The 13082-nt window shown below is 46.4% G+C and overlaps 1 protein-coding gene across 5 annotated transcripts in view; it reads right to left on the bottom strand.

Moving 5' to 3' along the window:
• Positions 1-13082, bottom strand: part of ASTN1 (astrotactin 1) — a 326481-nt gene that overhangs the window by 155832 nt on the left and 157567 nt on the right. For 3 of the 5 annotated variants that reach the window (XM_049715388.1, XM_033428142.2, XM_004269790.4), the window contains exons 6-8: positions 9716-9865; positions 8568-8735; positions 739-823 (exon numbers count right to left, since the gene is read on the bottom strand). In XM_049715388.1, the coding sequence (XP_049571345.1) occupies positions 739-823; positions 8568-8735; positions 9716-9865 (403 nt within the window). Of the gene's footprint in view, positions 1-738; positions 824-8543; positions 8736-9715; positions 9866-13082 lie in introns of all 5 variants that reach the window. The other 2 variants (XM_049715380.1, XM_049715367.1) reach the window with 1 other exon arrangement.

The raw sequence follows: 13082 nt of genomic DNA, 5'->3' as shown, positions 1-13082 counted from the left end.
AGAAGATGGATAGTGGTGATGGTGGCACAACAATGTGAATGTGCTTAATGCCACTGAACTGTACACCTAAGAATGGTGAAAATGATCATTTTTATCTTATGTATATTTTTTCTCCATGAAAAAATTCAAAAAGAGTAAAATGAATAAAATATAAAGCAATAGACAAGGTAACTATTTTATCCCAGTTGTCTGTGCTTGGGGAAAAGCAAAGATCTTACAAGAAATGGTAATTGGAGATCAGGTGAAAATCCTTTGACTCAATGCCAAGCACTCCCTGAGTCGTTGCATTTCACCCTCTCTGACAGTACTGGTGAAAACAAGTTTCCACTCATATCAGTCTTGCAAAGCTCGTTGAGCTCTGGGAGAGCTACACTGGAGTGTGTGCAACTTCACGTGTCTCCAACAAAATCATCAGCTAAGTTCTATCTGTGGAATCCTCGTGGCTGATGGCGGTGTGAAAAGGAAAAGAGGGACAGCTTGATTCCCAGATCCCAGCTGGAGGCTTGGGGCTGCGAGTCAGAGGCATCACCTCTGAACTCATAAATGGAGAGGAAGATGAGATGGACACCACTGGGATGGTGTAAACATGGAAACGCACAGTGACACGTTCATCCGTTTGCTGTTCAGAATAGAACCACCCTTTAGCTCTGTCCCTCTCCACACAATTGCTCCACGTCATGTCTGCGTGAGGGAGCGGTGACGTCCGGGAACTGGCTAACTCGCCGTCCCCTCACTTACCCTTGGTTGGTTCCCCATTCATTCCGAATGCAAAGATGCTTGTGCACTGGATCCTTCATGTAACCTTCGTAGCAGAGGCATTCCCCTTAGAAGCAGGGTGAGGATGAAGAAAAAGAAACAAGAAGAAATTGATTAACATGTCTGTGTTGGAGAAAATTAATATGAAATGATCACATCAAACTAACACTGGCACGGATGAGACCATAAATCCTATTATGCCATACATGCCCATCTCCACTGCCCACGTGAAGGAACACACCACCAATCTCTCCATTTTCACTACGTGATAACTTTCACTAGTTGAGGACACTAACGTTTACAAAGCACCTATTACATGTGCTCTGCAGACACAAAGTCCAAGAACTCCTTGAGCAAAGGGACTCCTTCATTGTTATTTTCTCAGTGGCCAGTATACTGCAAGACACATATTAGATGATCAACACATGTTTGAAGACCACATAAGTGAGTTATTTCATCAAATGTTTCTAAGAAATTTGAAAAGTACATATGATTAGCCATGCTATCCTCATGAGGGAAATCGAGGCTCAGAAGAATTAAGGGATCTAGAGACAGATTTAAATGGCAGAGTTAATATCTGAACCTATGTCTGTCTGACTCCAGACCTTTTTTCCCAACCAGGCCATGCTGCTAGCCCAAGAACAACTGCTGTATTTAGAGGAGGCCACTTATACCTATCACAGTTTTATAAGAACTCTGGGTTTTTATTTTTAAGTGAAAATGGCTCATTACCTTGGTGCTGATAAACAGAATCATCTATGTTTGTTTAGGGTATCACTATGTTTCATTATCATTACTTACTTCAACAGTGTACCAAGAGGTCCACGACCCCTCTGGAGTCGTATGTGAAACTGTACATATGTGTATGAACATCTTTCCTCAGCAGGCCTCCATAACATTCATCAGATTTATAAGCAAATCCAAGACCCCCAAAAGATTAAGAAGCATTGCTCTACTTAGTCTGACTTTGAAGAAAATTGTAACTGCTTCCTTATATTAATAATTCCTTACGCAATGCTACATATCCCTAAGCTGCTGAAACCAGTTCCACTGAAGCACTGGTACTGTCTTTTTCACTGGCTGGTTATTTAATTTATAGGTAGTGAAAGAACAGAGTGTGACTTCCTAAAATTTGGAAGTTACAAAGGTGCCAGACCCTAGGGAGACAAAGGATAAGGTTTCTTTATCTTCCTGGGAAGAAACACTCAAAAGTGAAGGGGCCTCACAGTTATGGGGGCAAGGACTGGGAAGGCTCTGAGCAAGAAGTTTTTGTTAGGATCTAAGTGCATCCGTTCTTGTTGAGACTGATCTATAAGCTACTGTCCATCAGGGTCTCACTAACAGATAACACTCGTCTTCCTCTCCAACACCTGCTTAGTCAAGGTGCTGAGGAGTGGAGTAGAAATGAGTAACTTAGTTTGTGAGGGATCCACAGGGAGTGTTAGATCAGTATTTTGCCTCCTGTATGACAAACTCAAGCTTCCTTGCAGGCTAGATTCACAATAGGGTGAAACTTATTGGCTTCAGTGGTGCTGAGCTGTATCTAGGAGCGGTCTGGGAGCTGGGAGTCGAACATAGGAAAACACAGCGGAAAATTCGGTAGCTGATGATAAGGCTTTCAGGTGAAGGCTGTTTCTCTGATAGAAGGAAAGATAACGAGGGCAAGGACCAGAGGAGGGCAAAAGAAGCGAAGTACCAGGAGCCAGGCTTCATACCGTATCAATTCCAAAGAAAGCATGGACTCTAGGCTATAAGCTACACAAGAGCAGGAACAAGCTAGTTTTTCCTATATTTGAGGAGACCTTTTATAAATACTGTGTAATGGAAAATAAACAAATTAATTAAAGAGTGTGTCCCAAATTTATAGATACCATCACCACCACCTCTCCCCAAGGTGCCAATATCAAGCCAACTAATGGGTCAAGGACCCAGAAATGATTCGCCCTTAAGGAGATCATCTTTCAATTTCCTTGTGGACATTAGGCATGGATATGATATTACAAAACAGGAAGGAATCTCAAGAGGTTGTCAAACCCATCAGTCTGACTCTTACAATGTTCTTAACTGGATGGCTTTGACAAAAAAAGGTAGTCCACCTTCCACACCTGATATCTAGTTACCACAACACATGTAAAAATAAATGCAGTAACAACTCAGAGCTCGAGCAGAGCTTGATTTTCCTAATGCTGGCAATATCTACCATTTGTAGAGCACGTTTACCTTTCTCAAATTGCCTTCACAGTCATTATCCCCTGATGAGATTTCCATCATTCATTACTATGTGGGGACACACTACTGACAACAAGTAAAGCTTTCCTCCATATAATGTTATACGCAGCCCGAAGTCAGAGCAACAGAGACATTTTTCAAACATATCATGTTAGAGTTTGAGGATTTCCAAAATTCGTCTCTTAAATCATCCTCATTTCCGGAACTCACCAAACTTCCCTCTTCTGTATTCCTCCTCAAAACCAGTCTGGCCATCTACGTTGAAAGGAGTTCAGACTTGATGAGGGAAGTTGCTATGGCAACCAACTGCTAAATCTTGACTTTAAGAGGGGTTTCGTGCAAGCACAGGCTCTGACTGTTAGCTGTGAATTTTAAAGACCCCACAAGGGTGTTGGATGCCCTCCTAAGCTAGAAGTGTTACAGTCTCTGCATCTGCTGTGACAGATGGCAGGGAACACATGACGTGCCGACTCTGTGGTGGTGTTCATAGGAATCCAACAGAGAGACGTGTCACGGCCACAGAGAAGTGCCCAACTGGGATGGAGCGTGCCCTGCAGGAGGCACTCACAGACAACTACGCTGCCAGAGAGTAGAAGCCCACCCAAGAGATGATCTGTGCAGGGCCTGGAGATGCCTACACTGGATCTGTGCTTGGTACCCTGAAGGCAGATGCTGACACGCAGTGCCTTCCAGTCATTTCCCATTCCATAGATGGATGGGGCACAAATCTCATCGAACGATTGAAGAAAGACCTTGAAGCTAGGGCTCCTCAGACATGACTGGGCTCACCACAAGTTCTTCGTGACATAACTACAGATCAAGGCCAAAAGTCCTGATCACCTCCATCCTTCAGGTAGCAGTTGACTTTTATTAAAGTCAATTGGGTACGCTTCATCCAAAAAGGGAAATCTTTGTCAGACATCTGGTCTTGAATAATATCTAATTGCCTGGTCTCCTCTCCTGGGCAGACACCAGGCAAGAGGTAGGCTCAGAGTCAAACAACCCCACACGACTCCGGGAGGGCAGACAGAGGGAAATAGGCCAAAAGTACACCTTGAAGGGAGGTGCTTTAATTGAGCCACAAAAGAGAGTTTGGGATGAGTGGGCAATCCAGGTGGCAGGAACAAAATGGGAGCTGTGCTACCCCACCTAACTAGGTTCTAAAAACCAGGGAAGACTACAGGGAGAGAGAGGCCCTTATTCAGAGTAAGGAAAGGGGAGGAGGGCTAGAGTGAGTCTGGAAAACTGGTCCAATGCCCCTCACCAGATTTTACACATTTCTTCATGGTTGGGGCCAGCCTATGGAAAGATCTGGGACAGAAGGAATTTCAGTGACCATCTTGGATGGTGATTAAAACTTGATTTAGCTTGGAAGTGCATGCTCCTTGCAGACTCATAAAAGCTACATATCTTGAAAAGGGCAGTGAGGGTCTGTGGCCAGAACTGAAGGGGGCTGTGAAATCAAGCAGGTGTGTGAAGCCTCCACAGCTGCCCATATGGCGGAATAAAGGCCAGGAATGCAGAAGAAAGAGAAGTTGCTGAGGCCAGTTAGTCTGTGTTGCCCTCAGAAAACAAGCCAACACACAACCACCACAAAAACCCTTAGAAAGTACAGGAAAAGTCAACCCCTGGCTGGATCCATCCGGGCATTAAGCATTACAGTTTCAGTGGTTTGCTGTTAGCCCCACGTGACCAGAGACACACCCAGGGTTACTAACCTAGGATGATCTGAGAGAGGCTGTCAGTGTGCAGTTGGCAGAGGGCTTCCGGGCTAAGGGCTTTATGTACATTACGTCCCTCCCAGATAGCACGTTGCTAGAATGCAAAAGGGAGGCTGGAGTGGAAAATGGTCTCAAGTCTCTTCCAGCTCCAGTCCTTCCGTAGATGCCTGACACATCTACAGAAGGTCTGGGCAGCCACCTTCTATAAACTGTGCCAGGGTGATTGATATAAAGAGGGCACAACAATGCTTATTTTTCTTCTGTCCTTTTTCTCCTTCCCTAGTGTGTTAGTTTTCTATAGCTGCCATAAAAAATTATCACAAACTCAGTGGTTTAAAACAACAGAAATATATTATCTTGCAGTTCTGCTGGTCAGAAACCTGATATGAGTCTCACTGGGCTAAAAACAAGATGTCTGTAGCGCTATGTTCCTTTCTGGAGACTTGAGGGGAGAATCTGTTTCCTTGCCTTTTCCACCTTCTGGAGGATGCCCACATTCACTGGTTCCTCAACCTTCAAATCCAGCAATGGCTGGTGGAGTCCTTTTTGTGTCGTATCACTCTGGCCTCTTCTGCCCCTCTCTTCCACTGTTAAGCACCCTTGTGATTACGTCGGGCCCACCTGGTTAATCCAGATACTCCCCTTATTTTAAGATCAGTTGTCTAGCAACCTTAATACCATCTGCAACTTGAATTCCTCTTTGCCAGGTAACGTGACATTTTCACAGGTTCTGGGGATTAGGTCGTGAACATCTTCGGGGGCCCATTTAGCCTCCTACCATACCTGGTACTCTGGACCTCTGTGCAGGTGACGAGTAAACACACACTTAAGTTTGAAACACGTTGGAAGGATGCCTGAGGAGAGCTTCAGGCACTGGAGGGTGCTCCTTTGCAGTGACTGAGCGCCTGTTTGTGTGTTTGTTTGCATGTGTGAAAAAGTATACACGTGCACTTGCACAGTTCCACCCATCCATGTGGGCAGACCCCTCGGCATGGCTGGGAAAGCACATGTCCCAACACCATGACATTTCCAAGTGAGTTAGCTGGAGGACTGCAAAAATAACGTCGACTTGACTTGCAGCCAATGCCCACACTCAGCTCTTTGGAGAAAGGCTTTAGGATGGAGTGTGGGAGGCGATAAAGTTTCTTACTGACGAGCACGTGGGATGGCCACATCATCCCAGGCACAGACAGAAGCAGGGCAGGAAGAGGGAGGGTTTCCAACCCCAGCATTAATGAAAATGGAAGTCCCTGCAGTATCATTTCTCAGCGGCTACCCCGGAATGAAGATGTCGCACCTTAGTTCTGTGGTGGGTTCTTATTTTTAACCTCTCTCCCTGGCTTTCCAGTTGGAAATTCATTAATTGTCACAGACACTGGGAAGCCACTAGCAGGGGAGGGGCTTCCCAAAGTCATTTTCAGTAAGGATTAGAAATGAGACATCCAGGAGGGATTGAAGAGGTGATGGGAGCTTTGCTGTGGACAAGCAGGTTCTTCAGCTTCTGGCTCAGGAAACAGTGATGCTTAGCAACGGTGATTGCTTGAATAGTGTCACAGTGACAAATACGTTGGCTCTGACCTGTCCGGGGGAATTAAGCAACCCTTTACAATCCCACTTCTGCTCTGATTTCATGGTAGACAGAACACCGACTCTGCCTTAGGTAGCTGTGGGGCTTCGGGCAAGTCGTGTAACTTCCTGGGGAATTTGAGCATTGACCTAAAGGAAGGAGGAGTTTATCTCTAAGACCCTCCAAGCTTAAAACACCAATCCCTCTTTCCACCTGTAATTCAAAGTGCTTCCTGTTCTTTAGAAACCTCAGGTGAAGCTTCCAAGGCCCTCTGGAGATCACGCTTCTCTCAGAAGCGAGTTTAACAAGTGAGGAGGTCCAGGGTCTCCTAATCCAAGTCAGAGGGGACCAGAGACTAGCTCAGTTGCATGGAGAGGCCCCACCTCTGAGACGAGCCTGCTTTTCTCTCCCGAGCCCACTGGCTTTTGGGCATGGTGCACGGCCCATCTGTCTAGTTTGGTGTTTGCCTGACAGCGTGGGAGGAGCAGCAAGTAAGCACAGTCTTAGACATCATATGTTTAAAATGCTGTACTTTCTCCTTCATAGGGGGACCTAGAATCTCTGTGATGGGCCCACGTAACAACAACTTTTAGACCTATGAAGGTGAACTTTTGATGTTGCAGTTACCTGTTACTCCCCCAGAGAGCTACAGCAATGGACTGTAACACAAGTAACAGCTAGATCTCTTGGAGTCAACCTCTACTAATATCCTTCTACCGCGGCACCTTAAAATGATGCATCTGTGTGTGTGTGTGTGTGTGTGTGTGTGTGTGTGTGTGTGTGTGTGTGTGAGAGAGAGAGAGAGAGAGAGAGAGAGAGAGAGAGAGAGAGAGAGAGAGAGTGAGAGAGAGAGAGAGGAGGAGGGCTGTAAGTGAGGTACAGAGAGCTGGAAAAGCTGGCCCTAGACTCCAGCAATGTTTCACTTGGGGATCTTAGACATCAGTACCTCCCCTTCCTTGCTTCTTAGGCATCTTACCACTCCTCTGGGAAGGAGCTATCTGTGGTACTGAACCTACTGGAAATAGGTCTTTATAAAGACTACCATAGAGGAACCACTTCTACAATGAAAGGGCAAAGCAACCTGGGATGAAGGAGCCATACTCCTTGGAGCTCAAGAAGCACTGAGAGCACCCCAGTACATGCTGTGTATGAATTCAAACCCCTTCTCTCAGAGCAGCCCCAGCCCCCCTAGATAATATAACAGCCTGAAAGATGGCTATACCCTTTCACCCAGTAACCTCTCTTCTGAGACTTATCTGAATAAAATAACTTCAAACATGCCCTACATTTATGTGGAAAGATATTCATTTTAGTAGTGTTCATAAAAATTTAAAATTTAATGCATCTTACATGTCAAATAATAGGGGACTATTTAAATAGGAGCTATGATATAGACATACAGTGGAACACCAAATGGCCGTTAGAATTACGTTATTGAGGATTATTTAGTGGTTCTGGAAAATTCCCATGATAGAATGTTAAGTGAAAAAGATCAAGAAAACTCTACTGGACTTGGTGTGCTTACAAGCCTCGAAGAATCAGGCATAGATAAAAGATCGGAAGGGAGGAAAGACATTAAATTTTTTAAATTATTTCTGCAGGAGATAGAATTATAGATGATTATCATTTTCTTCTATAAGCTTTTCTAATTTTCCCATTTTTTTTTAAATTAATTAATTTATTTATTTTTGGCTGCATTGGGTCTTCGTTGCTGCATGTGGGCTTTTTTTTTTAGTTGCGGTGAGCAGGGGCTACTCTTCATTGCCGTGCGCGGGCCTCTCATTGCGGTGGCCTCTCTCATCGTGGAGCACCGGCTCTAGGTGCGCGGGCTCTAGAGCGCAGGCTCAGTCGTTGTGGCGCACGGGCCTAGCTGCTCTGCAGCATGTGGGATCTTCCCGAACCAGGGCTCAAACCCATGTTCCCTGCATTGGCAGGTGGATTCCTAACCACTGTGCCACCAGGGAAGCCCCCCATATTTTCTACAATAAACATGCATAAAAGTTTAGCCCCCTTGGCTGACATCCCCTGACTGGAGGGCACATGGGCTGTGGAGGTCACAGCGAGCTGATCTGTCTGGCTTGGGGCTACAGTTAGGAGGCTTCCAAGGCTTCTGCCAGAAGATGACCTCACATTTTAAGCCAGCGAGCTCAGGGGCTCACCCACATGCTGCCAGCTTGCACAGTCTTGGCTCCCAGGGGTAATGGGTCAGTTGGGAGGGACGGCCTGGATTTTGAGGGGTAGTTGCAAGAGGCATGAACTCTGACAGTTACCCTCTGCCCGGTGCTCCCGCCTACCAGTTTCGGGGTCACACTGGTGTTCACAGGGGTCCAGGAGCCGCCGGGCACAAAGGTCCATGGCCCAGGGCCCACTGGAGTTCTGCTGAGAGAAGAGAACCACTTGGGCAGGGTTCAGCCAGTCGCTGGCATCCAGCTGGCTCCCCTCCAGCAAGATGAAGCGGCTCCCTGCAGGGGGAGAGAGAGGAGGCATGCCCGTGTGTGCCCACAGCACACACACACATTACTGAAGACAGGCTGAGCGACGCTCTGCAGATTAGCCCCCACCCGAGGTCATTACTTCTACCAATCCTGGCCCGCCACGAGTCACAGAGCAAGGGATCAGCGGATGGAGACTCGGCCAACACTTGGATCTCCCGCCATATCATCCCCTGCTGCCTTGTCCCATCCCATGTCTACTAGTGTGGACGCAAGGGATACAGGGACAGAGCAGCTCTGTGATGGCCGTGGCACGGCTCCATCAGACCCTGGCAGTCGTCCAAGGAACGGAGACCTGCTGCCTGTCTTCAGTTGCCATGAAAATAAATAGCAGGCCCTCTAACACTCCAGACAGTCCCCACCTGTTTTCAGCCTTACGGCAACCAAGAGAACAGACATTAACAAGTCAATTAGGTGCTCTGGGTTTAACTAATTCAGGGACTCTCAGAATGTATATTATTCCCTCATTATATCAGGATCCCCCTGGATGAAAGTAAATTATTGCTTCAGAGTTCTAGGCTCATAGCAAGTTACTGCAATTAGGAATTTCTCACCAGGCATATCAAACGGAAACGTGGCTAACGCTTAAACATTCTACTACTCCACTTAGCTTTTCCCCATTCAAAGGCTAAGAGAATCTTGGTGTCTATGTACCTATAGCCAGTATGCCCTGCATTTATCCACAAAGACAGGTGCTTAATTAAAAACAAACAGAAATGGGAAATGGGCATAGAAAGGAGGAGGTGATCTGTTCTTTTTTTTTTTTTTAACCTGCTTTCTGATTTCATCAGTGGACAATCTAACTTTGTCCTAAGTCTTTCTTATCCAGGTTTATTTTTTCCTCACTAATAGGTAACAGGGCTCCCTGGCTTGTCTATATTTTCCCTGCCCACCCTGAAACATTCTCCTCGGGGGAGGGGCAGAGGTGGCATCCTCAGAGGTGGACTTACCATCAGCGATCAGGTGCTCGGGGACGTGCAGGGTGATTTTGACAACGAGAGGGCAGCTGACGTGAGAGGAACACACAAGGCCGATCACGCAGCTGGTGATGCTGATCAATGTCAAGGTGGTCTTATTCACAGGACTTCGGGGAGAGCCCACTGAAAATAAGGCAAAAGCAAGACACTTGATGGGAAAAATCTCGGTAGTGAAGGGCCATTTCGGCCTTTTGCTGCTCAACCTGGAAAACAGGGGAGGCAGCTGGCAAACCCAGCCCAGGTGGGAAATGCGACTAGTGCGTGAGCTCAGTGACTTTCACCCTCATGGAACACCATGTCATCGCCTGGTGTCAGAGGGGACTGGGCCACTGGTGGTCCTCAGAGTCAACAATCGTCAGCTGTGAGCAAGTCTTCTGCATGCCTCCTGGGCCAGGCCACAAGAGAAATCATAAAGGAGGGCACTGTCCCCCTCTACTAGCCTGGCAGGGCTCCAACCTCTTGCCCAAGGGTGGTGGGAATGCTTTTACCCTACGCTGGAACTCCCTGCACTTCCCATGGCTTTCCACAGAGGACGCTCTCACCAACCAGCTTCTCCACTCCTGGGGTTCAAACTACCTCTCACCTACTCTGTGGGTGAGAGTCCAGGGCTTGGAAGGAGGAAAACAAGGAACGTCTGCTCTATACAAGTAGAAGATATTGTCACACCAGAAGGCTCTCCCCAGTCCTGCAGTCCTTGGGGTAAGGTTATAAATGGAAGCTTAGGGAGAAAATACGAAAGCTGAGGGATAAGAAACACTTCCAAGTAGCTGGGGACAGGGCTAAGAAGGGAGGTTTTGGGGGTGTTTGTTTCGTTTTGGTGGAGAGGATAAAATGGTAGTAAGAAGAGGGACCTTTCACATGGAAACAGAACAGATGTGGGAAAGCAAGAAAGCAAAGCAAGCTGCCGACCAAATGTATGAATACTTTGGAATTTTCTTACAGTCTGTGTTAATATTTATTATTGATAGCAATGAAAGGCATCTATTATGGCTGACAACGTGCTAAGTGTTTTACATACATTATTTTAAATATTTGCTTCCTTACAATAAATCTATGAGTCTGTACAGTAACTACCCACTTTATAGATAAGGAAAATAAGTCTCAAAGAGATTAACCTTATAGTGATAGTTAACACTTATGAATAAGTGTAATTACCTGTCAGGCACCTTACACCTGACATATCAGGTGTCTTACGTGTCTCACACCTGGGCATATCATTTAACGATGACAGCCTGATGAGGCAGCTCCCACAGAAACAGTGCGTTAGAGAGGCTATAGGGCATGTCCAGGGTCAAGCAGCTACTAAAGAGGGGAGCTGGAATCAACACACAGATCCAGTGAGGTTACAGCCCCTAGACAATTCACTATTCAATCTCTGGGTCCAGTGGAGCCTTTGCAATTGCCATTCTCAGGAACATGGGAAAAGATGTGGTCTATGGCGGCACACATCTTTTCTGGGAGCAGGTCCCCTGAGTGGGTGTGTTGGCAATAGCTGGGAGGGAGTGATTGCAGGGTGGCAGGTGGCCTCTGGATCCCCTGTCCCTTGCTACCTGGAGATTTTCTATTCATGTTAGTACCCTTTCAACACGAGTCTACTTCCCACACTTACACATTTCTTCCTCCAGCCCATACCAGGTCTGAGCAGCGCCCAGATCCGCCACCCGAATGGCCCTCAGGCACTCAAATGCGATATCCAAAACTGGGCTCTGCACCCTCCTTCCAACCCTGCTCTCCCTACCATTTCCACTGCCCAGCGAATGGCACTGCCGTCTACTTGGTTCCTCAAGCCCCCAAACACCATCATGTCTATCTCTTCCCTCTCTTTCATAAGCCACCCCCACCCCCCACCAATGCCATTAAATCTTTTTTCATTCTGTGCCCCAAATTTCTCTTGCTCCATCCTCTGCATCCCTACCTTGGTCTATCATCTCACCCCTGGACTATGGCAACAGCCATCCACCCAGTCTCCCTGCCTCAACTTCCCCCTGCTCTCACCTATCCTCCACGCTGCCTTAGAGGGATCGTTCACAAAGCAGAGCAGACCAGGGCTTTGCTCTTTAAAAAACCTTCAGTGACTCCAGCTGAAGTGTCAGGTCTAAGTCCTTCAGTCAAGGGAGATCTCCTGATCTTCCAGCCTTATTTCCGAAGCAGACCACAGGCTGCCCCAGAAGCTTTATTCTAGTAAACTATTTCCTGCTCTCTGACTAGACAATTATTGTTTATGTCCCTGTGACTGCACATACTATTTCCTCCTCCACAGAATGCCATTTTGTCACCTTGTCAGCCTGGTATACACCTACTCTTCAAGTCTCAGCTCAAACAATATCTCCCTGTAAACACTTCCCTGAAACCTTCAAGAACCGATTCTCACTCATTCCTTGCTGTTCCTCCCGCCCTTGTGCACCCTGCTGTTACAGCCCTTCTCACACAGTGTAGTCACTGTTTACAGGCACTTGCTCTCCTGTGATGGCAAAATGACTTGCTGCTCTGCCTCTTGTCTCTCTGGTCCTTCTGCATCATCAACCCATCATCCAGAATCTCTACCTGACTTCAAAATTTCCAGTGGTCCCCTTTGACCTACAGAACCAAGTGCAAACCCATTAACATCGTGCGTGCACTGGTCCTCTAGCCTGTTATCCAGCCCCATCCCTCCTATCCCTGTGTGCCTACATATTCAAATCCTGGATTACAACTACCACATTGAACTCCTTTTACTTGCTTGAAAATGCCATGTTCTTTTGTGCCTTCAAGGCTTTGTATGTGCTCTTTTCCTCTACTGAAATGCCCTTCCCCTAGATTTTCCTCTTTCAAGAAATTCTATCCATTGTATATAATCCAAGTCTAATTATTTTCTCCCTTTTTGCCTCCTTTGGCTGCCAGGTAGAATTAACTGTTCTCTCTTCTGAGTACTCATTTTACTTTATTTATATTATTAAATTAAGTCTTATCACTGTGCCATGTTTTCATGTTTCTACTACTGATCACAAAGCCTGACCCATGACAGGTGGGTTATAAAATTTCCTGCTGGCCTGACTGATGTATCCAGTTCAATTCAACAAACACCGGCAAGCATCTATTACAGGCAAAATCCCTCACTAGGCACTTTGGAAAAATAAATTAGAAAAGCCCATCCGTAAGAAGCTTACAGTCTAGTTAAAAGCAATAAACAGTTGATATACTAGGAGACCTTGGTATTTAAAAGTAACAATTTTATGTTGCAAAGGAACTCATTCTAATTCATTACTATAGATTTTCTTACACGGGATTTTATTAAAGCAGAACCCACCCTGCTTTGCTGTGGCCTAGGGTGGATGGGCCTAGGACGACTCTCTGCTGTATA

The sequence above is a fragment of the Orcinus orca genome, chromosome 1, assembly GCF_937001465.1.
Source record: "Orcinus orca chromosome 1, mOrcOrc1.1, whole genome shotgun sequence".
Classification (NCBI taxonomy): Eukaryota; Metazoa; Chordata; class Mammalia; order Artiodactyla; family Delphinidae; genus Orcinus; species Orcinus orca.
The sequence above is the reverse complement of the archived record's forward strand: the minus strand, read 5'-3'. Positions and strand labels throughout refer to the sequence as shown.